The sequence below is a fragment of the Coregonus clupeaformis genome, chromosome 16 (assembly GCF_020615455.1).
Source record: "Coregonus clupeaformis isolate EN_2021a chromosome 16, ASM2061545v1, whole genome shotgun sequence".
NCBI lineage: Eukaryota > Metazoa > Chordata > Actinopteri > Salmoniformes > Salmonidae > Coregonus > Coregonus clupeaformis.
Window position 1 is genome coordinate 58,384,426 of NC_059207.1, and position 26,244 is coordinate 58,410,669.

The 26,244-nt window shown below is 43.6% G+C and overlaps 1 protein-coding gene across 5 annotated transcripts in view; it reads right to left on the minus strand.

Annotated features, from left to right (window-relative positions):
* The window catches only part of grin1b (glutamate receptor, ionotropic, N-methyl D-aspartate 1b), a 44,487-nt gene extending 22,175 nt beyond the window's left edge, over nucleotides 1-22,312 (minus strand). For 2 of the 5 annotated variants that reach the window (XM_041900560.2, XM_045225810.1), the window contains exons 1-9: nucleotides 21,621-22,312; nucleotides 18,621-18,755; nucleotides 17,596-17,772; nucleotides 3,671-3,733; nucleotides 2,898-2,995; nucleotides 2,394-2,515; nucleotides 1,583-1,757; nucleotides 541-685; nucleotides 176-262 (exon numbers count right to left, since the gene is read on the minus strand). In XM_041900560.2, the coding sequence (XP_041756494.1) occupies nucleotides 176-262; nucleotides 541-685; nucleotides 1,583-1,757; nucleotides 2,394-2,515; nucleotides 2,898-2,995; nucleotides 3,671-3,733; nucleotides 17,596-17,772; nucleotides 18,621-18,755; nucleotides 21,621-21,869 (1,251 nt within the window). In that variant the 5' untranslated portion in view covers nucleotides 21,870-22,312. The remainder of the gene's footprint in view (nucleotides 1-175; nucleotides 263-540; nucleotides 686-1,582; nucleotides 1,758-2,393; nucleotides 2,516-2,897; nucleotides 2,996-3,670; nucleotides 3,734-17,595; nucleotides 17,773-18,620; nucleotides 18,756-21,620) is intronic. The other 3 variants (XM_045225809.1, XM_045225811.1, XM_045225808.1) reach the window with 2 other exon arrangements.
* Nucleotides 22,313-26,244: the final 3,932 nt, after the last annotated feature.

Here is a 26,244-nt window from a genome sequence, read left to right on the forward strand (position 1 = left end):
GTTCTCCAAATAGCATTTTAGAGTTTTGAAATTGTATATAAATGCAGAAAATTTACTTTCAAAAAATGTATTGGATGGGGGGGCGGAGGGGGGGATAAAGCCCATCCCCGTCCCCGTCCAGACCTCACTAAAACTCAGACCCTGATTACGGCCATGTGCAGGACGTAGTAGCTACCTTTAGTCTGGTAGACATCTGGTATCCTCTTGGCTTCTCCGTCTCTCCTCCTGGCCAAATGATCTTCCTCTGCGGGTTCATCACCACCTACAAAACCAAAGAAATAGAATGGCTAGAATGGGAAAAGTAATTCAGACAGTACACTCATATGGCACGTTAATTTAATTGGTCTAGTCATTTCATCTCTATGTACAAACCACCCCAAATATTAATGTTCCCCATACAACTTGGTTTTATATATTTGATAATAACACAAGTACAAAATGATAGCACCAAGGCATAATTACTTAATGTAACACTTAATTTAAAAAACACTGTATTATGTACAACTGGTAACATAAATCATTTAATAAAAACTCCCGTACTTGGGTGCCGTTGAAAATGCCCACTTGCACAAGCCTGGTCTTTTGGTAGTTGAGGATGCTGTAGGTAGCAAACCGCCTGTCACCATCGTCATTAAACTCGATGCGCCCTGTCAGGCCATCTGGGTACTTGGATGACATCAGCACTCTAGAGTCCAGCGGGGAGATCGGAGGGATGGCGTCATCAGACAAATCATCCCGATGTGACATGATGGGCTTGGTTGATGAGAGGGAGTGAGATGGGAGATTGAAAACAATGAGGATGAAGGGAGGAGGGTGGGGGTGGGTGATGTCTTTGGAACGATAATACAACGCATTTTGAATGAAGTTGATATGTGGTGAATTTTTGGGGGCAGCCAATTTGGAAATCAGGATGTATCTGCCAATTATTCCGATTATTTATTTTGTGTGTGTGTGTGTTTCCTGAGTTTGAGTCTTTATTAACAAGCCTTGGGTAATTTATTTTACAACATCAACAACAATGGTGCAACGTAAACATAACCTGACATCCCTTTCAGGTATATGAATACAGAGAGTAATAGAAGGGTGTAGAACCCTATATCCCCTTCATTCTGAGTTCTGTCTGTGTAGTCTTGCCAACAGCCAGACACTACATTTAGGAGGCAATGGAAATGCAATTCAAGCTGTACCCACCAAGGCTAGCCCAACCCGACTTGAATTCGACCTGTATGGCCCTAAATGCCAATGGAAACTAAGCTTCATTTCTCAGAGAATGCACAATGAAACAGGGATGATTTTCAGGGGTCTGACTTGGTCCGCTTCCAATTAGAACTTCTCAGAAAGTAGGCCTTGTTTTCAGGCTGCCCTCCCTCCCCTGTCTCCCAGCAACCTCGGCTGCCTGGGCCAGCATGTTCAGTTTTATGTTTTGGCCCTTGTCTTCTGCTTGTCTTATACTGAGGGACATACAGGACTGTTATGGTTATTTCAAGCAGACCTACTTCTGACTGTGCGCAAACAAACAACTAAAAAAAACGGGTGTTTGTGGAGTTTGTTTAGTTACTCTCACTATTACTTGTGGCCTTACCGTTTGAAGAGCGGCCCAGTCCTCCAGATGTTTGTGTTGCCTACACAGCCACGGGGCGGTTCTGTGATGTTCTCCTTCTCAAAGAGCTCCTGGATGGACTGTGCCACCACGCCCACGGCATCGTTGATGTGCGCCGACTCGTTCTTGCCGTTGATGAGCTGAAGGCCGAGCAAGCCTGACCAGTCGACAAAATCACTGTTTTAGAGAAGCGCTTGACACGAGACGGCTAATATTAGGCCATGACAAACATTAAACTTGCTTATATAGAAACAACAAGTACCTATTAAGGATAGGAGTTAGGTTCGGGATTATACTGTACAGAACAGGGGTTAGGGCAAAGTGACCATGTTGAAGTGAAGGTTATGTACAGACGTGTCACACATGTAGCCAGGTCAAAAAAAATGCAGTTGTAGCTTACCATTGGCTTTCTGTTACACTTCAATGTGTGGGTAGCAACACACTTTTTCTAAATTAGCTCATGAGAGCCAGACTCTCATATTAACGTGAATTCAAAGCAATGTAGATTGCCAAAACCTCTATTTCATTTGTTGTCTACTGAAAGAAACACACACACACTAAAAATTGAACAAACAAAAGATGTTAGACATGTATAGCACAGTACAATGAGAAATCACTTGTTTTAAACCTTTAAACAAACAAATGTTTAAACGTTCAAACATTCAATGTATTGCACACCACACTGATTTGCAGATGAGGATTAAACATTTGAATAATAAAGCAATGTGGTCAGCATGACCGATCTGTTGCAGAGTCTGTGAGAGAGGCATGGGGTCATAGGAGCAGTACATACCATCTGGTGCTTCACTCAAAGCTTTACCAGACATCTCCCTCTCTCCGACCAGCCACACGTAGCCAGAGCCCGTCATGTTGAGCTGGCGCGCAGCTTTGTAGACCAACGCAGCTTCGTCCTCGCTACAGTCAGATACACATCATTACCACAACGGCAGCTCCGGTCAATCTCCAGTGACTACACCAAGAGTACAATACATGTCAATGTGTCTTTTGCTCGGTGCAATAAATTGATAGTTCATCCAAAATGTACAGGACCACTACTGGCCAGGGTGCCAATAACATAGGGACACAGTATATTTGTGTTTTCATTATTAATATATTATTATGATAATATGATATAATATATACTGCATGTATGTAACCTGTATTACTATATATTACTACAGTATAATGATGTCATTGAGTCCCGATGGCCTCATAATAAGGACATGTGTATATGTGGTATATGAGGTTTAGACGTGTAGTGCAGTGAGGGACGTGAGGGACGTAGACGGGAGCTGACCTGGCAGAAAGGATGATGACGCGAGCCTCCAGGTCCTTGGCCTCCAGCAGCATGGATGTCAGGTTGGTGTCTTGGCTGAACAGGAGAACTTTCTCTGCCTGCAGTTAGGGTACAAAATTAGCAAGGAGGAGAAGGACTCAGCCCTGAACCATGCTGTCTTCAGTTCCTCTTTTTATTGTTCTATTTTTGGGGGGAGGGGGGTGGAAGAAATGGAGAAAAAGGTTCCAAGATAATCTGTTTAACTGAAAAAAATTTAAGCTGGTAGGAAAAATTGTTCTGCATTTATGCATGCAAACTGAGGGTTGTCAAGACTCCAAAGAGGAACGTGCAAGTTAGAAGTAGAGGGAGAAGAAGATTGATGCAACCGCAAATCAAAGTGGTGGAGGAGGGAGGAGGGTGGTGGTGGTTTCTTTCCCAAAGAACAAAATAAGTAGGAAAGGCTGCAGAAAGGTAGGAGGTGCCATCTGGATTGTGCCTGTCCCACACGACCAGATCTCCACAAACTTTGTCAAAGTAATAGACTTGCAATCTCCTTGGTTTGAACACATGCAGCCCTTTACACAAAAATAAAAAAAGGTTGGAGGGGGCGTTTCATTTTGCTGAAAATATACTAAAAACCCATTCTCGACTGAAATCATAAAAGAAAATGTAAAAAGACGTGCTACCAGGATAAGGATATCTCTGGAATCGGTTGTTGACTGTTTTACTTTCTAGTTTCTAGTGGCTAAGTTCAGAGAATTGGTGGGCGGCGTGCATTGACCATGCAAGTATACCTTGGGTCCTCGCTTGTTGTCATAGGACAGTTGGTCGAGGTTTTCATAGTTCTTGTTTTTATTCTGATGAGTAATGTGCACAGAGAAAATATGCAGACACAGAAGAATATTATAAACAGTTATAAATGGTGTGCAGTAAAGCATTCCAACAAATCTCCACTTTTCTGCTTCAACTTGGGATTCCTAACACTGGGGCTTGCAAAAACATCAAAGGCCTGCTCACAGTGTCACAGTTTCCTTAGGTTTTAACTGTCTGACACAGGCATGTTCCACCATTGTGTTGTGGGAACCAAATATATCCCCCAGCCACCTTGCTCATTCAGTACCCTATAGCCATTCTCGAATGGAAGGCCAATGGCAAATGCAGCAAGTCCACCAAAGTACTTAAATGAAACAGCATTAATATCTAAATGTAGCATATCAAATAGGACTGTGGGAAATGTACTAAGCTAATACATTTTCAGTAAAAATTACGGCTTAGTGTTGCTCTTGGACAATTTTTCACAGACCCTGTTTCTAAAAAGGCACCAGCCAGCAAGTTCTCTTCATTAGTATATTTTACTAAATATCCAAATTATGTTTCTCCCTTATTCCTCTTGAATGATTCTTTTAAACACTGTATGTTGATATAATACAATATGACATGCAGATGGTCTGTCTAGACACAAAGCTAAAGGCTACAAGAATGAAGTTCTCAGCAACAGCACTGAGTGCAGAGTCCCTTAAATACCCCTTAAATGCCACAAGGTTTGGGACCAGAGTCTTGAATGTTTGGATAAATCAGCTAAATATGGTGTGTATATACTGTGTACATACAGTAGATTGTGTATATACTACGTATTGGGTGTATACAGTAGTATTTAATTCCAATAGTATAAAATATGTCTGAAGATCCATAGCTTTAAAAGCTGAGATGCCTGCTCAGGTCTACAATGTAAACCCAATGATGCATATAAAAACAGAACAATAATACATCTTGTCTATATCTGTCACGGTTTCGGCCGAGGCTGCCTCTCTCCCTTGTTCGGGCAGGCTTCGGCGTTCGTCGTCTCCGGAATTCTAGCTGCCACCGATTGATGTTTCATGTTCGTTTGCTTTTGTCTGTTTGTTTCTACACCTGTTTCTGTTTTGTAGTAATTAGTGTCCTATAAGTTTCTCGTTGTGTTTGTCTTGTGTTGTGTGTGATTGTTACCGTCAGTCTGTGTATTGCTCGGTTGAGCGTTATTTTCTCCACTGTTTGCTGGAGCGTTCGTTGCACTTGTGTGTGCACTTATTTCATCCTGACGCACCTGTTTGTGCGCATTGTCTTTTCGCCTTCGTGCGTATTTTGCTGTCAGGCTTATTTCGTCCTGTTGCCTGTGTTTAGGCAGGAATACAGCTTTTTGGAATTCAGTCTGCTTCCTGCGTTTGATTCCTACACCACACCTACAACACGACCTGACAGAATCACACACCTTACAGTATGGAATCAGCAGGAGCCGAAGCAGCACATTCAAGACAGAAAAACCCACCTTAGAAGGACCAAGCAGCGTGTCCAGGAGCAAGACAGCTGGACATGGGAGGAAGCGCCTGGTAAGGAGATCGAGAGGCTGGCGATGGCCCAGGTGGGCAAATCGTGGTCCTGGGAGGACATGCTCGGGGGCAAGGGACCTTGGGGGAAGATCAAGGCCCTGGCGAGAGAGGAGCAACGGCGTCAGCAGGGCCATCATCGTTGGAAGGACGAGAGGCAACCCCAAAAAGTTTTTTGGGGGGGGCACATGGCTTGGGCGGCTGGGCAGCAGGAGGCTGCTACAGGGAGACGTGGAGAGAAGGCTATCGGATTACGGGAGCCATTGGCGAGTAGAGGAAGGGAAGTTGTTGCGGCACGGCGTGAGAGACTGATGTGTGTTACCAGTCCGGTCCGGCCCGTTCCTGATCCCCAGTTAAAGCCAGTGGTGTGTGTTCCCAGTACGGACCGGCCTGTTCCTACTCCACGCATCAAGCCCACGGTGTGCGTCGCCAGCCCAGCCCGGCCTGTTCCTGCTCCACGCACAGAACCTACGGTGTGCGTCGCCAGCCCAGCCCGGCCTGTTCCTGCTCCACGCACCAAGGATACGGTGTGCGTCGACAGCCCTGCCCGGCCTGTTCCTGCTCCACGCATCAAGGATACGGTGTGCGTCGACAGCCCTGCCCGGCCTGTTCCTGCTCCACGCACCAAGCCCACGGTGTGCGTCGCCAGCCCAGCCCGGCCTGTTCCTGCTCCACGCACAGAACCTACGGTGTGCGTCGCCAGCCCAGCCCGGCCTGTTCCTGCTCCACGCACAGAACCTACGGTGTGCGTCGCCAGCCCAGCCCGGCCTGTTCCTGCTCCACGCACCAAGGATACGGTGTGCGTCGACAGCCCTGCCCGGCCTGTTCCTGCTCCACGCACCAAGGATACGGTGTGCGTCGACAGCCCTGCCCGGCCTGTTCCTGCTCCACGCACCAAGCCCACGGTGTGCGTCGCCAGCCCAGCCCGGCCTGTTCCTGCTCCACGCACAGAACCTACGGTGTGCGTCGCCAGCCCAGCCCGGCCTGTTCCTGCTCCACGCACAGAACCTACGGTGTGCGTCGCCAGCCCAGCCCGGCCTGTTCCTGCTCCACGCACCAAGGATACGGTGTGCGTCGACAGCCCTGCCCGGCCTGTTCCTGCTCCACGCACCAAACTGACGGTGCGCGTCGCCAGCCCGGTCCGGCCTGTTCCTGCCACCCGCACCAAGTCTACGGTGCGCGTCGCCAGCCCGGTCCGGCCTGTTCCTTCTCCCCGCACTAGCCCTGAGATGCGTGTCCTCAGCCCGGTACCTCCAGTTCCGGCACTACGCGCCAGGCCTAAGGTGCGCCTCAGACGGCCAGAGTCTGCCGTCTGCCCAACGGCGCCTGAACTGCCCGTCTGCCCAACGGCGCCTGAACTGCCCGTCTGCCCAACGGCGCCTGAACTGCCCGTCTGCCCAACGGCGCCTGAACTGCCCGTCTGCCCAACTGCACCTGGACTGCCCGTCTGCCCAACGGCGCCTGAACTGCCCGTCTGCCCAACGGCGCTTGAACTGCCCGTCTGCCCAACGGCGCTAAAGCCGCCCGTCTGTACTGAACCTGCAAAGCCGCCCGTCTGCCATGAGCCTTCAGAGCCGTCCGCCAGACCGGAGCCGCTAGAGCCTTCCGCCAGACAGGAGCCGCTAGAGCCTTCCGCCAGACAGGAGCCGCTAGAGCCTTCCGCCAGACAGGATCAGCCAGAGCCTTCCGCCAGACAGGATCAGCCAGAGCCTTCCGCCAGACAGGATCAGCCAGAGCTTTCCGCCAGACAGGATCAGCCAGAGCCTTCCGCCAGACAGGATCAGCCAGAGCCTTCCGCCAGACAGGATCAGCCAGATCCGTCAGCCAGCCATGAGCCGTCCAGCCAGGATCCGCCAGAGCCGTCCAGCCAGGATCCGCCAGAGCCGTCCAGCAAGGATCCGCCAGAGCCGTCCAGCCAGGATCCGCCAGAGCCAGCCAGCCAGGATCCGCCATTCAGTCCGGTGCTGCCCCTTAGTCCGGTGCTGCCCCTCAGCCCGGTGCTGCCCCTCAGCCCGGTGCTGCCCCTTAGTCCGGTGCTGCCCCTGAGTCCGGTGATGCCTCTTAGTCCAGTGCTGTCCCTTAATCCTGTGGGGTTTAGTTGGGGGGTGGTCATTTGGAGGAGGCTACGTAAGCGGGTAGTGACTATGGTGGGGTGGGGACCACGACCAGTGCCAGAGCCGCCACCATGGACAGACGCCCACCCAGACCCTCCCCTAGACTGTATGTTGGTGCGCCCGGAGTTCGCACCTTTAGGGGGGGGTACTGTGACACTCTGGCTCCATGGACTTTGAGTATTGAGCCAGGGTTGTTCATTTTCTTTTGGGTGTATTTCTATGTTGGGTATTCTGGTTGTTTCATTTCTATGTGTGGTGATTGTTCGTGATTATTCAGGTGACTCCCAATCGGAGGTAACGAGTGACAGCTGTCGGCTCGTTATCTCTGATTGGGAGCCATATTTATACTGTGTGTTTTCTCGTGGGTATTGTGGGTTTTTGTTCCGTGTTCAGTCGTGTACTGTTGGACTTCACGTTTCGTCAGTGTTTATTGTTTTGGTTAGTGTACTTTATCTTAATAAAGTCATGTTCACTCAACGCGCTGCGCTTTGGTCTACTCATTCGTCAGACGACCGTGACAATATCTATGTGTGAAGCTAGATGCATTAATTATATTAATGACATATTAGTCTGGCATTGCCATACCTCCAAAATCACGTCATTGTCACGCCTCCCTTGGCAATCTGGAGAATTTTGTATTGCAAAAAAGGTTTGAATGGTCCACTGGCTCCCAGTCCTCCCCCACACGCCTGTAGAAGGGGTGCTGTGTGTTTTGTGCATCACTGTTTTCCGTCTGGGTAGTTGTTAACTATGCTAGTGTCAAGTGCTAGTTTTCAAGTGTGGCCGACAGTCTGCGATTTATATTTATTGAAATTGAAAGGGGATTACACTGGTAAAGTCAAACGTCACATACTTTTAATGTGGGGCTATGACAGTCAATTGCAAATTAGTCTGACATAATGTCTCTTATCTCACCATCACTAATGAGATGGGTGTGCTTGATGTAAGTCGGAGCTTCTCAAAGTCAGGGGGCGTGGTCGACAGTGCACACCTCATCTCTGCTGTCACATCCAACCTGGATCGTTATTTGGTTTTAATGCAGACGAGAGCACTGAATCCAGCTTCACACAGATATGAGCTGGCGAAGGGTAGCCTCCTATGAGTTTTATGGTGCTTTCAAGACAACTGGGAACTCTGAAAAATACGAGGTCAAATCATAACGTCAGCGATCTTTAGGTCGGAAAGTCGGAGCTGTCTTGAACGCACTGAAGTTGGAAGTCAGAGATTTCCGAGTTCCCAGTTCCCAGTTGTTTTGAATGTTGCATTAATGCTCAGAGGGAGACGGCAGGGTATTCCCTTTGACTCAGGAACCAAAACTCCTCTGCAGCATTCGGTCACATGACAGCTCGATCAGCTGTTCGATTTCACTTACCGGCATGTCAACTGAGCTTTGGGAAGTATCTCCTGAGTGGCGCAGTGGTCTAAGGCACTGCATCGCAGTGCTAACTGTGCCACTAGAGATCCTGGTTCGAATCCAGGCTCTGTCGCAGCCGGCCACGACCGGGAGACTCATGGGCGGCGCACAATTGGCCCAGCGTCGTCCAGGGTAGGGGAGGGAATGGCCGGCAGGGATGTAGCTCAGTTGATAGAGCATGGCGTTTGCAACGCCAGGGTTGTGGGTTCATTTCCCACGGGGGGCCAGTATAAAAAAAAATGTATTCACTAACTGTAAGTCGCTCTGGATAAGAGCGTCTGCTAAATGACTAAAATGTAAATGGAAGTAGGTCCCAAAGTGCTCTTCCAAATGTTGGAGGTGAGCAGCCATTACTCGTGTGGGACACTTAATGACGCTGTCTTCTGTTATTTTCTTTTCATTACACAGAAAGTCCAACCAAGTCTGTTTTTTTACATCCATTGTGATTGACAACAGTTCTTCTCTCAATTCGAAAAATCTTTCCAACACCCCCCTTCGATAACCACCAAGCCTCAGTGTGAAATAGAACATTTTCAGGCTCTGATCCCACATCTCCACATAGTTTTGCGAACAGGTGCGCGCGCAGTGGATGTGGTTTGATGTACAATCGAAGTTACATGCTGCAGTATAACTACGAGTTCTGTGCTCAGCTCTTTTGCCGCCAATTGCTCTTGGTGTATCATACAATGCGTCCATATGGCAGAGGCCTGCCTGCCGTCCCGCCATAGACGGAGCCCCATCTGTGAAAAAGCCCACCATTCGATCCCATATGGAATCTATCTTTTGTCAATATAGCCACGCAGCACACTGAACATTCCCTATGCCGTTTCATGCTCAGGAATCTTGAGACAGAACAATATGTCCTCGTGAATAGCATCCCCAAACATGTATAGCAAACAAAAGTTAATGCATGGGCATCTCAGCCCTCACTGCTAACGTCCATTTGGAGAGCCTTAGCTGGGGAGTTTCTGAGTTGTTCAGTCAGAGTTTCCTCTTGATTGTCAGCAATAGCATAAATGTTTTGTTTAACAGTGTTGTCTGACAAAGGTATTGATGTGAGTTTCTGTGCCTCTGCCTCCCCACACATTGTTTTCACCATATGAATTGCATCCGGTAATATCCAAGTCTCTGCAATAGTATGTGGTTTCATACCGTAGCGGGCCTGTCACACCCTGATTGGTTTCTTGTGCTTGTCTCCACCCCCCACCAGGTGTCGCCCATCTTGGGTGGAGTGCTGTATCAGATGACCTGGCCTCCACAATCCCCCGACCTCAACCCAATTGAGATGGTTTGGGATGAGTCGGACGGCAGAGTGAAAAGCAGCCAACAAGTGCTCAGCATATGTTGGAACTCCTTCAAGACTGTTGGAAAAGCATTCCAGGTGAAGCTGGTTGAGAGAATGCCAAGAGTGTGCAAAGCTGTCATCAAGGCAAAGGGTGGCTATTTGAAGAATCTCAAATATAAAATATATTTTTATTTGTTTAACACTTTTTTGGTTACTACGTGATTCCATATGTGTTATTTCATAGTTTTGATGTCTTCACTATAGTAAAAATTAAGAAAAACCCTTGAATGAGTAGGTGTGTCCAAACTTTTGACTGGTACTGTACATGGTGGAGGCTGAATCAAGCTAGTCGTCTTGACCACTTTCCTATGTCATTTTCGCTGTCACCAAAAGTTAAAAGAGTGTTGATAGGGGACAGAATGCGGTCGGACCATCAAATAATTGGTATACACATTACTCTTACAGGATTTCCGCGAGGGCGAGGATATTGGAAATGTAATCAAAGCCTACTGGATGACAAATTGTTTTTAACCAAGCCAGAAGAATTTATAACATACTTTTTCCTACATAACATAGGTACAGCAGATCTCCTTATTGTATGTGACACTTATAAATGTGCCTTTAGAGGCCATGCAATTCAATACTCATCTTTAAAATAAAAATATACCACGGCTGTCAGCCAATCAGCATTCAGGTCTCGAACCACCCAGTTTATAATATAAAAATAAATCGAACTGGATGGAATATGCGGAAGAAAACACTAAATAATTGTTTAATCTTCAACATAGAAATGCTACCAAAAATAATTTACAGAAACTTGTTACAAATCATCCATGATTCACCAAACTATATTTTGAAAGAGGAAGCAAAGTACTTTAAGCATATGTTTACATTTCAGTTTCCTCCATTTCCACTAACTGAAGTTAAGTGTAAGGTTTTTTTTCTATTAATAGTGTAAAATTAACAGCTATACAGAACGACTCATGTGAAGGCCTAATTACAGAGGAGGAACTTCTAGATGCAATTAAAGCCTTCAAGTCTGGGATAACTCCAGGGCTGGAGGCATACCAGTTGAGGTATATCAAATTCACGCAGTCCCCTCTGAACAGTTGATGTTGAGATATGTCTGTGACTTGAACTCTGTGAAGCATTTATTTGGGCTGCAATTTCTGAGGCTGGTAACTCTAATGAACTTATCCTCTGCAGCAGAGGTAACTCTGGGTCTTCCATTCCTGTGACGATCCTCATGAGAGCCAGTTTCATCATAGCGCTTGGTGGTTTTTGTGACTGCACTTGAAGAAACTTTGAAAGTTCTTGAGATTTTCCGTACTGACTGACCTTCATGTCTTAACGTAATGATGGACTGTCATTTCTCTTTGCTTATTTATGCTGTTCTTGACATAATAGGGACTTGGTCTTTTACCAAATAGGGCTATCTTCTGTATACACCCCCTACCTTGTCACAACACTTAAGAAGGAAAGAAATTCCCCAAATTAACTTTTAAGAAGGCACACGTGTTAATTGAAATGCAATCCAGGTGACTACCTCATGAAGCTGGTTGAGAGAATGCCAAGAGTGTGCAAAGCTGTCATCAAGGCAAAGGGTGGCTATTTGAATATCTTTTGTTTAACACTTTTTTGGTTACTACATGATTCCATATGTGTTATTTCATACTTTTGATGTCTTCACTGTTATTCTACAATGTAGAACATAGTAAAAATAAAGAATAACCTGGAATGAGTAGGTGTGTCCAAACTTTTGATTGGTACTGTATATTTAAAATAATATATATTTACAAAACATATACAGTGGGGAGAACAAGTATTTGATACACTGCCGATTTTGCAGGTTTTCCTACTTACAAAGCATGTAGAGGTCTGTAATTTTTATCATAGGTACACTTCAACTGTGAGAGACGGAATCTAAAACAAAAATCCAGAAAATCACATTGTATGATTTTTAAGTAATTCATTTGCATTTTATTGCATGACATAAGTATTTGATCACCTACCATCCAGTAAGAATTCCGGCTCTCACAGACCTGTTAGTTTTTATTTAAGAAGCCCTCCTGTTCTCCACTCATTACCTGTATTAACTGCACCTGTTTGAACTCGTTACCTGTATAAAAGACACCTGTCCACACACTCAATGAAACAGACTCCAACCTCTCCACAATGGCCAAGACCAGAGAGCTGTGTAAGCACATCAGGGATAAAAATGGTAGATCTGCACAAGGCTGGGATGGGCTACAGGACAATAGGCAAGCAGCTTGGTGAGAAGGCAACAACTGTTGGCACAATTATTAGAAAATGGAAGACGTTCAAGATGATGGTCAATCACCCTCGGTCTGGGGCTCCATGCAAGATCTCACCTCGTGGGGCATCAATGATCATGAGGAAGGTGAGGGATCAGCACAGAAATACACGGCAGGACCTGGTCAATGACCTGAAGAGAGATGGGACCACAGTCTCAAAGAAAACCATTAGTAACACACTACGCCGTCATGGATTAAAATCCTGCAGCGCACGCAAGGTCCCTCTGCTCAAGCCAGCGCATGTCCAGGCCCGTCTGAAGTTTGCCAATGACCATCTGGATGATCCAGAGGAGGAATGGGAGAAGGTCATGTGGTCTGATGAGACAAAAATAGAGCTTTTTGGTCTAAACTCCACTCGCCATGTTTGGAAGAAGAAGAAGGATGAGTACAACCCCAAGAACACCATCCCAACCGTGAAGCATGGAGGTGGAAACATCATTCTTTGGGGATGCTTTTCTGCAAAGGGGACTGGACGACTGCACCGTATTGAGGGGAGGATGGATGGGGCCATGTATCGCAAGATCTTGGCCAACAACCTCCTTCCCTCAGTAAGAGCATTGAAGATGGGTCGTGGCTGGGTCTTCCAGCATGACAACGACCCGAAACACACAGCCAGGGCAACTAAGGAGTGGCTCCGTAAGAAGCATCTCAAGGTCCTGGAGTGGCCTATCCAGTCTCCAGACCTGAACCCAATAGAAAATCTTTGGAGGGAGCTGAAAGTCCGTATTGCCCAGCGACAGCCCCGAAACCTGAAGGATCTGGAGAAGGTCTGTATGTAGGAGTGGGCCAAAATCCCTGCTGCAGTGTGTGCAAACCTGGTCAAGACCTACAGGGAAACGTATGATCTCTGTAATTGCAAACAAAGGTTTCTGTACCAAATATTAAGTTCTGCTTTTCTGATGTATCAAATACTTATGTCATGCAATAAAATGCAAATTAATTACTTAAAAATCATACAATGTGATTTTCTGGATTTTTGTTTTAGATTCCGTCTCTCACAGTTGAAGTGTACCTATGATAAAAATTACAGACCTCTACATGCTTTGTAAGTAGGAAAACCTGCAAAATCGGCAGTGTATCAAATACTTGTTCTCCCCACTGTATATATATATGGGGGACTGGAAATTATGCAGACAATTACATTGATAGAAGCCACAATCTATCTGCAATATTAAAGCTGATATTGTCTCACTAAACACAAATGCTTCTTTTGTAAATGATATCTGAGTGTTGGATTGTCCCCCTGGCTATCGATAAATAAATAAATAAATATACAATTGTGCCGTCTGGTTTGCTTAATATAAGTCATTTGAAATTATTTATACAGTACTTTTACTTTTGATACTTAAGTATATTTTAGCAATTACATTTACTTTTGATACTTAAGTATATTTAAAACCAAATACTTTTAGAATTATAGTAGTATTTTACTGGGTGACTTTCACTTTTACTTGAGTCATTTTCTATTAAGGTACACTACATTGCCAAAGGTATGTGGACACCTGCTCGTCGAACAACTCATTCCAAAATCATGCGTATTAATATAGAGTTGGTCCACCATTTGCTGCTATAACAGCCTCCACTCTTCTGGTAAGGCTTTCCACTAGAAGTTGGAACATTGCTGCGGGGACTTGCTTCCATTCAGCCACAAGAGCATTAGTGAGGTCGGGCACTGATGTTGGGCGATTAGGCCTGGCTCGCAGTCAGCGTTCCAACTCATCCCAAAGGTGTTCGATGGGGTTGAGGTCAGGGTTCTGTGCAGGCCAGTGAAGTCCACACGATCTCGACAAACCATTTCTGTATGGACCTCGCTTTGTTCATGGGTACATTGTCATGCTGAAACAGGAAAGGGCCTTCCCCAAACTGTTGCCACAAAGTTGGAAGCACATAATCGTCTAGAATGTCATTGTACAGTATGCTGTAGCGTTAAGATTTCCCTTCACTGGAACTAAGGGGCCTAGCCCGAACCATGAAAAACAGCCCCAGACCATTATTCCTCCTCCACCATTTTTATGCGCTACGCGCTTCAGCACTCGGCAGTCCGTTCTGTGAGCTTGTGCGGCCTACCACTTCGCGGCTGAGCCGTTGTTGCTCCTAGACGTTTCCACTTCACAATAACAGCACCTACAGTTGACCGGGGCATCTCTAGCAGGGCAGAAATTTGACGAACTGACTTGTTGGAAAGATGGCATGCTATGCCGGTGCCACGTTGAAAGTCACTGAGTTCTTCAGTAAGGCCATTCTACTGTCAATGTTTGTCTATGGAGATTGCATGGCGGTGTGCTCGATTTTATACACCTGTCAGCAACGGGTGTGGCTGAAATAGCCAAATCTACTAATTTGAAGGGGTGTCCACATACTTTTGTGTATACTAGTGTAGCTTTACTTTTACTGAAGTCTGACAATTTTGTACTTTTTCCACCACTGTTCCTATGTTAGCAAATGTTGTATACAAAAATACGACCCCCCTCCTGTAACAGTATTTTTTTTGTTCACCTGAAATGATGCTTTAGTAATAATAGCCTTCTTGTTACTACTCAATTATCTATTGTTGTTTAGACTCATATGTCTAATCTTTACATACAAGTTAGCTTATTTGTACATTTTGAAGTAATAAAGTGTTGATTCTTTGTAGTGAAGTGTTTAGACCTGTTTTAATTGTTAAACTATTATTCAAAATGAACTAGTGTCAATGTTGATTCATCACATATCACAATCCAGCAATAGAGAGGGGAAGGGTTTCTGTCTGTAATGTGTCTTTGTTTCTGTGTTGTATTCTCAAATGAACATTTCCTTTTTGTCTAGTTGTAAGATCTCCAATCTGTTTCATTTCATTGTCACTCTCTCAGTATATCAGCTATGGGAATCCATTTTGCAGCTTATCATATGGTATGCATGACCAATGCTGCCATAGGCCTACAGTATGATGGCATTACTGGCCTTATGTGCATCTGTCATCTGAAGCAGAGAATAGCTAACCTCACAGATTGTTGAGCTATACGTTCTCAATTTAAAATGATACCAGTAGACAATCATATACCAGATTTTGTACACCTTTTAAGAGCTGACATATAAAATTGTTCAGTGCAAATCCAACTCTTGTAATTTAGGTATGACAATAAGGAGATGACGATTATGCTATAGGAGATGAGCATTACAGGGAACATTTTTATGAGGTTCATTTTATTTCATTCATTTTAGCAATGTTGCTTGCAAAATTATTGCAGTTGTTCCCATAGATAGACAGTACATGGTTGCTCTATGTATCACTGACCCTGGATAAGCTAGCGACTGGGCTACTGGACACAGCTAACCTTTTAGGTCATTATTATGCTGTTTTTATTTGAAAAAATGTGGCTTTATAATCATGAGAGAAATGTAACTAGTTAGTAGCTAGCTAGTTAGTTATAGCTAGGTAGCTTACAAGGTTAGCTGACTTCTAAAAACAAACCTCATTGTGGCTAGCTACTTCTTGTCCCTCATGCTAGTCTTTACAGCCAAATATCACTTCAGAAACATTTTTAAAAAATAATATTGATATGGCCAGCATTGTAGACCATTTCTCCCCTCTTGCTCTAGCTTTAACTCATCTCAAAATAACAGAGAATTACTTGAAAACCAACAACAACAACAAAAATGTTTTGTCACCAGTCCTTGTTTTGTTGAAATTTTTAGTCCTCACGCACTGTTGCTCCCACAGCACTAATCAGGTGAGCCCCTTAGGAAGGCATTTGATTGGTTTGACGTGTTGTGAGGCGTCACTGATTTACACCGGGTTTCCGACCCCTCTTTCGCTTATTTCCGCCATGGAACTTCCTGGTTCGCGATGAGACTAATGACATATCAAATTATTAAGGTATTAATAATAAATAATGTTGGCTTAAAATAAGACAAATATAAAACTGTACAGTGGCCTCAACCAAAGTCTAATTTACCAGGAGATCCCAAAATTACACATTTCATAATGTTATGTAACTATAACTGGATAAGATAGTAGATTAGATTAGATAAAATAGATTGATATCTGCATTAGAAATATTTGTTTTTTTATATACCAAAGGAAACTTGACAAAATCAGCAATTCTAAATTCCCAATCTGGCCCTCATACCATCATGGCCACCTAATCATCCCCAGCTTCCAATTGGCTCATTCATTCCCCCCTCCACTACACAAATGAGAATGTGTTCTCAGTCAAAAAATACATTCTTCAACATCAGAAATCTCTCCAAATATACAGTAAATAACCCACAATCATTAGACACAGAAAGAGCAACCAAGGCCTATCAAAAGTACAAATGTTCATCCCTCAAGCAATCAATGCAAATTCCAATGACGGGATTCCAAACCCCAAAAAATGCTAAAATACTCAGAACAACACTTAAACAAAAACAGCAAAGTCATACCTGCTATCATGCTCCATAGTTTTGACGCTTCTCTGGGTGGATTTTAGGGTAACTATATTCACTGTGTCCCATCAAGATGATTTTAGTGCTTTACTGTTACAGCTACCATAAATGTTTCCCCCATCAGGTCTATTTCCGTTTCGTTGTGGGCAGTTAGACAAGCAACTCAATTTACCTATCAAACAGGAAAAGTTCCATTCTTTCAAATGCAGACTGCACACAACGCTACACAACAAAGACTGGAAATCCAGATACCGGTAAGCAACATACAAGAAGTACAGCTTTTCAGCTTCTATAGCACTAAATGCGGACACAAACGCCAATAGTGCATAAAAAATGTATACAGTCAAGAATTCAGAATTTATGAAAACCATAGTTATCTTACCTCAGCAAACAATAGTCCACATTTATTCCAAGAATTGGGCACAATTTAATGGAAACCAAGAAACTGTTGAAAGAAGATCTAGTAGCTAATTAAACTATGTTAAAATCCTAGATTTTTTGCATAGTCCCAGGTTAAGTCCCTCATTGAACTCCTGTTGTGGATTGACACAGTTTGACTATGGTAAAAGTAATGTGAAATGAGTAGAAAATACAGAGTTTTGCCAGATAGCCACTTAGGACGCTGTTGATGCCTCCGGCATAAAAAAAATGTTAGCCAATGTTACAAACCGAAATAAATGTGCTCACGTAACAGAAAATAAAAAGAATTACAAACAATACATAGAGGACCTTTGTGACACACAAGCGTACAGACGCACAGACGGACGGACGGACGGACAGACAGTGTTGTTAAACATGGCGTCTGGGCCCGGCAGTCTCACCTTGGTCTCCCTCTCCTCCAACAGGGTCTCCAGCCTCTTCTGGGCAGCGCGGCCCTCGTGGTCGTCGCTCACTATCAGAATGATGTGGTTCCAGCGGAACTCTCTCATCATGTCGAACCACACCTGGGCTTGGTGGGAATAAGGGGGCACGGTACGCAAGAAAGACAGGTGGATGCTCTGGAGGAGAGACACACAGTAGAGGGAACAGGTTAGCTCAACGGCGGCAACACAGAGCCCAAAGTGTGGATTTTCTGTTGGTTGAAAAAACGATCTACCATGTTGAGGACCTGTGCAGTTACTTAATTCTAAAGGCAGCAGCTTCAAGCATTGCGTTAAAGCATTAATGGACCTTTGATGTTTTGCTCTAATGTTTTGCTCGTGGGAAAATATGTCAGAGTAGGCCTGAGAAAGTCCACATATTCGAAAGTGCATGCAAAAAACAACATCACAGGAGAGAAATGACAGCCAGATTCGAGTGGAGCTGGAATTTCAATATGTGACTAATACAATTATCCAATGTAGCATATGGAGACCCCGCCCCACTGAGTGCAGTGGCTAAGCACTGGGATGGCCTTGGCCTACTGAGGGCAAGTGTGTGTGTGCGTGTGCGTGTGTCTGTGTGTCTGTGTGTCTGTGTGTTAACCACACTACCATTAGTGTGACTGTAGGTATGAATAAAACAACATAACAAAGATCACATTGTGTGATAAGTAAGTATAGACCGGAAGTAGAGGCCTGGGCATTGTTGTTCACTAATTTACTCCAAGTAGGGAAAGGATGGTGGGGTTGAAAAGTAATAAAGGGGAGTATATATATATTTTTAAAAAAAAACATGGGGGATTGGAAGTGATGCAGACAATTACATTGATAGAAGATACAATCTATCTGCAATATTAAGCTGATCCATTCCAAATATATATATATATATATATATATATATATATATATATATATATATTAAATAAAAAATAACAAAAATAAAAAATACAAAAAATAAAACATCACATTGTGTGTGTGTGCCATACCTTGTCTGAATAGATGGACATGCGGGTGGTGAGCCCAACCACAGGGATACGGTAGAACCCTGCGGTGTAGGACACAGGTGTGGGGGTCAGATGGTCATTCGACTGAGGTGGGTGGCTCACCAGAATGGCATACACCTGTGGACAGAATAGGGATCATAAGATACAAACAGATACAGCATATGTACTTGGCATGCGTGCCCTGGCATAATGAATAATACAGGAGAATCATAGCTTTCTACATCAGCACACCAACACACACACACGACTATCTACATCAGAACACGCGACCCAAAGGCAACTTTTGAAGCTGATTTTTGGAGCTGATTTACTGCACTTCTACGTCTGTTCAGGTAAACATCATCAGCAGGCGAATTAATTTCAAACATTTGCACCTTTTAAGTAAGTTACTGAGAAGCGTGTAGATAAAGTAGGCCTACGATTTTCTTATCACACAGTAAGCTGACCCATTGAAATTGCATAATGCATGAACCAAAGTGCATCACAAAACATGTCTCTTGAATATGGAATGAATAGGGCCATAGAGAAACCTCTTGTTGATGCTCTTTGAGCGTGTGTGTGTGTGTTAGAGAGAGAGATAAAGAGAGAAAACCTTTGAGAAAGCGAGAGAGACAGCATGCGCATGTGCGCCTGTTTGTGTCTGTCATGTGTGCGCCCACACGCGCGTCACCACTGGCATTATAATCTGTGCTGTCACTTTGGCAAGTGGGCTATAATCTTCCTCTACATCACTGTATAATGCTGCCCTACCCGACTACCCGTGCTTTACTCACAGCAACAAAGCAGCTGTCAACCCGTGTGCCTGCTGACGCCATGTTGGCCTAATTTTCCTTTGGAAGACATGACATGGTCTCTCCACAGAGCTTCAAAGCAATGCCATTAGCTCAGGTTATCTACCACCACTTTTATTCAACCTTGCACCGATGTTGTCCCGTCATTCAAGATAAAATGTCTGGGGTTCATCTTCCATTGAATAGGCCACAATGTAAAAATCACAGCCCTTGAGTTTGCATTGGTTAATCCACTGGTGTGCATTCCCATCAAAAAACGGGACTCCCTAAAAACACGCCACTTTGATCCAGCTATGACTGGAAGCGACGTTTCGTAGCAGGTTATGAGAGCATTTTTGCTAACCCTAACCTTAACCTAATTCTCCTAACCTGCTACATTAATTATCCTAACCTGCTGCGTAAGTTCTCCTAACTTGCTACGAAAAAGTCACTTCCGGTCGTAGCTGTATCAAAGTGACGTGTTTTTAGGGAATCAATCAAAAATCTGTTCTCTGGCCAGCTAGACTATGGAACATGGCAGGCCAAGCCTAATGCTTACTCACTCAATAATTTAATAAAGGAGAGGCTGTTTAATATCTAACACGATCACTCTAATGGATTGTATAAGTCCCAAATACCTAGGCTACTCGAGGCTTAGCCTACTGTAACAATAGGCTTGCAATTAGGCTGAGTAGGCTACGTCTTGTTGAATAAATGCAGGTTAATCAAGAATTGGAGCATGTCCATGTTATTTCTATTCATAAGCAGCCTAATGCATACAGTTGTTGTTGTTGTTGTTTAATATTGTCAAATTAAACGATTTAGGCTAATGTGAAACGACGGTAAATTAGAATGGTCATTAAAAAAGGAAAGAAAGTCATTCAAGTTACTCAAGATCTAGAAGCCCAATCCCAATCATATCTAAGTGTGCACTCGTTCAGTACTTCTCACAAATATAAAAGCATTGGATTGGTGGAGGCACAGCCACAGAGTTTCCACCATATTTCTCACTGAAGTGCTTTTTCTGATTGGTATGATCCAAAGATAGGCTTTGGTTCGTTCAACCTATTCTATTGAATTTGTTAGAAATCAAATAATGAATGTGGCAGATCAATGTGATTTTTGTATTTAATGAAAGCTTCTAAATTGCTTTCAACACCTCATGCGCATTCACATTGCATAGCGGTAGGTGCAATGTAGCGGTGGCAGACTATCAGAAGAGTTTGTTATTTTGGGCCACCCGTGAGAGTGAATGTCATTCCAGGTAATGTATTATTTTTTATTTTAATTTAAAAAATTATGATTACTGTATATGTTCACTACCAGCACTTAATCGTAAATGATATCTGCATAAGTACTGTGATACTAAAAAGTCTGGAAAGGTTTCCATTGATGAGATGGTCACCATTTGGTTACAATATTGTAACCAGTTAATGTGAAAGTCTTATGTAAATAAGAGTCATTATTTCATGTTATGGAACAAACTTAATACAGTATCTTGATTCAAATGAAATTGATTTAATTGCTTGTAACCCAATTGAAGAAATGTGGATAGATAATTCCAAAGTGAAAAATCTACTTGGTACAACATGAAAAAAATATTTGTAAATATATCAGTTTGTATTTATGTTATTTATTAGGTTTAACCAGATGGGAAAAGTATGTTGAGTGTTGAAAGAAATAGGTTGCAACTTGAAATATAGGTTTGTTAATAATCAACAGTTGGCATTGAATCATATATTTGGTTTCAACAAATGTCATTTTTTTCAATTGAGAAAAACTCTCATCCAAAGAGTCATTTTTTACACTGTTCTAGTTATTTCCTTTCAAATCAGTAAAAGGAAGTGAACAAGTGCGCACTTTGGGAGGAAGGAGAGATAATTGGGACATTTCTCCCAGTCTCTCTAGGGAATAAACTGCAATGATTTTTTCTCAACCTCTAGCAACTTTACTCTTTAACAACAATGTGTTCCTTCTCCTCTATTCAACACACAGGCTTAGCCAGACAAACATCCTCTCTCTCTCTCTATCAATGTAATTTTAACAAACCACTCAAGCCTTAAGCAGCCGTCCTCACACCCAGATGTTGACGTTGCACACTCGCTTGTGTCTCCCCACATAGGGGGTTTCATGAATGAGTAGTAAACACGGGTATTGAAACACTGTGAGAGCTTTACTCCCATCAGATATAGTCTGAAATTATAATGCTTACCTGGTTCGAGATGAGGTCCTCGCAGACGGAGAGAGCCATCTGAATTGCATTGGGTTTATGAGTGACAGAGATGGCGTTCATCTTGAACTTATCTTTCCCATACAGCGTGTTTGCCTGGGTGACGGCGTCCTTGAACACCTGTTCATACCTCTTCTGGCTCAGGACCGCTCCGATATTGACGATCTTGGGTTCACATCCACCACCCGCACAAGAGCAGGAGATGAAAAACGCAAGCAGAAACACACGCATTTTGACATCGACACAGCTGCCAGACTGAGTCTCCTGTTGAGTGGATGTGCGTCGTAGCCAGCCCAGCTAACCGATCCTCATGGATCACGCGTCCTCTCGACCCTGTGCTAACAGCAATACCAGTGGAATGCAATTACATTAGTCCGCCCTGTCGAGGAATGTGCATCATTAGTTTTTTTCTCCAGCTGATCTCTAAACCTGTATTACACTCCCATAAAAAAAAGACAATAACACATTTGCTTTGTGGTGGGTAAATCCTGTTGATTTTCATTGACGCAAAAAATATATATATATTATTGGCCTACAAACAGTTTTGGGAGAGCTTGTGTTTTCTTTGTCTTTGAGAGATGCATGTCTCCTGCCCTTGTCACGACTCCCGTCCGAGGTTCTGCTTTGCTGAGGGTCCAATGACCTGATGCTCAGCGCGTGCGGCTGTCCTTGGTCCTGAAATCGTGCCCGCGCAGCAACGCGCGTACCCACCACTCATTCCGCTTGATATCGCTTTCGCATTCTGCTTGAATGCTCTGGCAATCTTTGAATTAATGCAACTAAACATTTACAACTGTCAGGGGATGTTTTTTTTATGTATTTGGAGGTCGGGTTGACTAATATAATAATTAAAAAATATATATATTCTCAATGTTTTAGGCTATATGGGACAATTAGCTTAAAAAGCCTGTATAGGCTACAGTAACGTTTTAGTAGGATATAATGTTGTATGATAATGTTGTAGGACTACAAATAATGTAAAAGGTTAAATAAAAACAATACAGCATTTATCAGATCATGGTTAGCCTACTCCTGCTCTTACATAGTTCTAAATGTCTAAAATAAACAGTCGTTTTAGGCTACATTGTGGGCCTACAGACTGTGTAGCTCATATTGACCAGTTTCATGTCCAGCACCAAAATAAATCCTCTCAATCAATAGGGTTGATTCATTGAGGGATAATGAGAAATACACAGATATGAGACTGATATAATTGTTTTGTTATTAAAATAATTAATTATAGCAGGCTAAAAACGTTTATTGTGTGTAGTATATTAAAACAAGCTGTGGGGCTATTTGGTTGTAGTCTACCTAAACAAATAATCAATAGAATCCCTATCACAGATTGCTGGAGAGCTCCAGAAGGGTAGAACCAGATATGGCTCTGTGTAGAACCATAAGCATTGAGAAATTCAAGAGAACCTGGTTACCAAGGAAACAAGCATCTCTGGCTGTGGTGCAGGCTTCCCCCCAATGCCAGCCTAAGTTGCAATTCTAACAATGCTTTGGGTATGGGGCTTTGGGAAATAAAATCTGCCACGAAGAAGGCATGTGATAATTTTAATAGGCAACAAAAAGCTTATTAGACAGTAGCCTATCTAGTGTAGTGTAAGAATCGGGAGAACACAAGGTCATGCATGCAGATGCAGTCACACAGATAGAAAATGTATAACACTGACATTGCATTTACATCACTACCAGAGGTCCCTAGCCCTGCCTCCCCAGTGCTAGATAAATCCAGGAGACACTTATTTATGGCAACAATTATTCCTGAACACCACACCCCTTTTTAAAAGGGGAGATTGGAAGACATTTCCCCCCACGGTTGAGCTAACCTTCATTTTGAGCATTAATGCATTTGCAGCATGGAACCTGTCCTACATGCAATGTGATCTTTGATATTGTTGTTTTATTCATATAGGTTACAGTTGTAAACACACAGACAGAAACACAGGCACACTGCATGCACACCACACACATCATGACCTAACCTCCTTCCAGGGCAGGCAAAACATTCCACTTTTGTTTCCACCTGATTATCCACTTAGACAAATGGTCTTCCGCTCTGGGACTGGTGAGCCAAAGGCCCGAAGAGCCCATGGATGGGACAGGGATCATTAGATAGCACAACAGCATCTATAGATACACTGGGGATCTGTGAGCATGCAGATAAAAGGACATGGCAGCTGAACCCATTGCTGCCCTAAACTGCTCCAGGCTCTCACTCACTGCAGCTATCAGCAGAGGAATTCTCTAACTCTGTCTCGGCTCTCTGTGTCGGTTTGTATCACACTACCATGATGCACATTTAGGAGTATTTATTGCTTGTAGTATAAAACCATTAATATGACAATAGCTGTAAAAAGTATTTTTCAGCACTGCTGTACAGTGAGGAAAAAAAGTATTTAGTCAGCCACCAATTGTGCAAGTTCTCCCACTTAAAAAGATGAGAGAGGCCTGTAATTTTCATCATAGGTACACGTCAACTATGACAGACAAATTGAGAAAAAAAATCCAGAAAATCACATTGTAGGATTTTTAATGAATTTATTTGTAAATTATGGTGGAAAATAAGTAATTGGTCACCTACAAACAAGCACGATTTCTGGCTCTCACAGACCTGTAACTTCTTCTTTAAGAGGCTCCTCTGTCCTCCACTCGTTACCTGTATTAATGGCACCTGTTTGAACTTGTTATCAGTATAAAAGACACCTGTCCACAACCTCAAACAGTCACACTCCAAACTCCACTATGGCCAAGACCAAAGAGCTGTCAAAGGACACCAGAAACAAAATTGTAGACCTGCACCAGGCTGGGCAGACTGAATCTGCAATAGGTAAGCAGCTTGGTTTGAAGAAATCAACTGTGGGAGCAATTATTAGGAAATGGAAGACATACAAGACCACTGATAATCTCCCTCGATCTGGGGCTCCACGCAAGATCTCACCCCGTGGGGTCAAAATGATCACAAGAACGGTGAACAAAAATCCCAGAACCACACGGGGGGGACCTAGTGAATGACCTGCAGAGAGCTGGGACCAAAGTAACAAAGCCTACCATCAGTAACACACTACGCCGCCAGGGACTCAAATCCTGCAGTGCCAGACGTGTCCCCCTGCTTAAGCCAGTACATGTCCAGGCCCGTCTGAAGTTTGCTAGAGTGCATTTGGATGATCCAGAAGAGGATTGGGAGAATGTCATATGGTCAGATGAAACCAAAATAGAACTTTTGGTAAAAACTCAACTCGTCATGTTTGGAGGACAAAGAATGCTGAGTTGCATCCAAAGAACACCATACCTACTGTGAAGCATGGGGGTGGAAACATCATGCTTTGGGGCTGTTTTTCTGCAAAGGGACCAGGACGACTGATCCGTGTAAAGGAAAGAATGAATGGGGCCATGTATCGTGAGATTTTGAGTGAAAACCTCCTTCCATCAGCAAGGGCATTGAAGATTAAACGTGGCTGGGTCTTTCAGCATGACAATGATCCCAAACACACCGCCCGGGCAATGAAGGAGTGGCTTCGTAAGAAGCATTTCAAGGTCCTGAAGTGGCCTAGCCAGTCTCCAGATCTCAACCCCATAGAAAATCTTTGGAGGGAGTTGAAAGTCCGTGTTGCCCAGCGACAGCCCCAAAACATCACTGCTCTAGAGGAGATCTGCATGGAGGAATGGGCCAAAATACCAGCAACAGTGTGTGAAAACCTTGTGAAGACTTACAGAAAACGTTTGACCTGTGTCATTGCCAACAAAGGGTATATAACAAAGTATTGAGAAACTTTTGTTATTGACCAAATACTTATTTTCCACCATAATTTGCAAATAAATTCATTAAAAATCCTACAATGTGATTTTCTGGATTTTTTTTCTCATTTTGTCTGTCATAGTTGACGTGTACCTATGATGAAAATTACAGGCCTCTCTCATCTTTTTAAGTGGGAGAACTTGCACAATTGGTGGCTGACTAAATACTTTTTTTCCCCACTGTAGTTGAAGAAGACAGTTTATGAATGAAACCTTCCTATGTTGACGTCCTATTCGGAGTTAGGAAAATGTGTGTATGTTATAAATGATAAAATGAACATCCAAAATAACCTCTCCTCTCCCTGGTAATGGAAATATCTGTTTAAAGGTTGCGGGCACTGTGGATGCTGTAAAAAAAAAAAGCAGGAAGAAACAAAGCAGATGATGCATGGCATAAATCACCGTATGGATTGGGAATGTACACTTGATTTGCTTTATTTGTGGCATATGTTCTCTTCATGTATAATTGACAAGCATCCCACCACGTTAAAAAGCTCATCCCAAATGTCTGTTTGATTATGCTTAAGTGCCCCTAATGAGAATCCCGGTTCTCACGACTAGGGGTGAATTTCAATTGAATTTCCCTGATTCCTTGTGTCCTCTCTCCTTGCCTCCTTCTCAAAATGCATTGGAGGAACCTTATACCTTCTCCTCCAATGCATTTTGAGGAGGTGAGGAGAGAGGTGGCGAAGATTCAAAGAAGTGTAATTGAGATTCACGTTAGATCTCACAGATGCAGAAAGAGACAGTGCCCGCAACCTTTAAACAGATATTTCCATTACCAGGGAGAGGAGAGGTTATT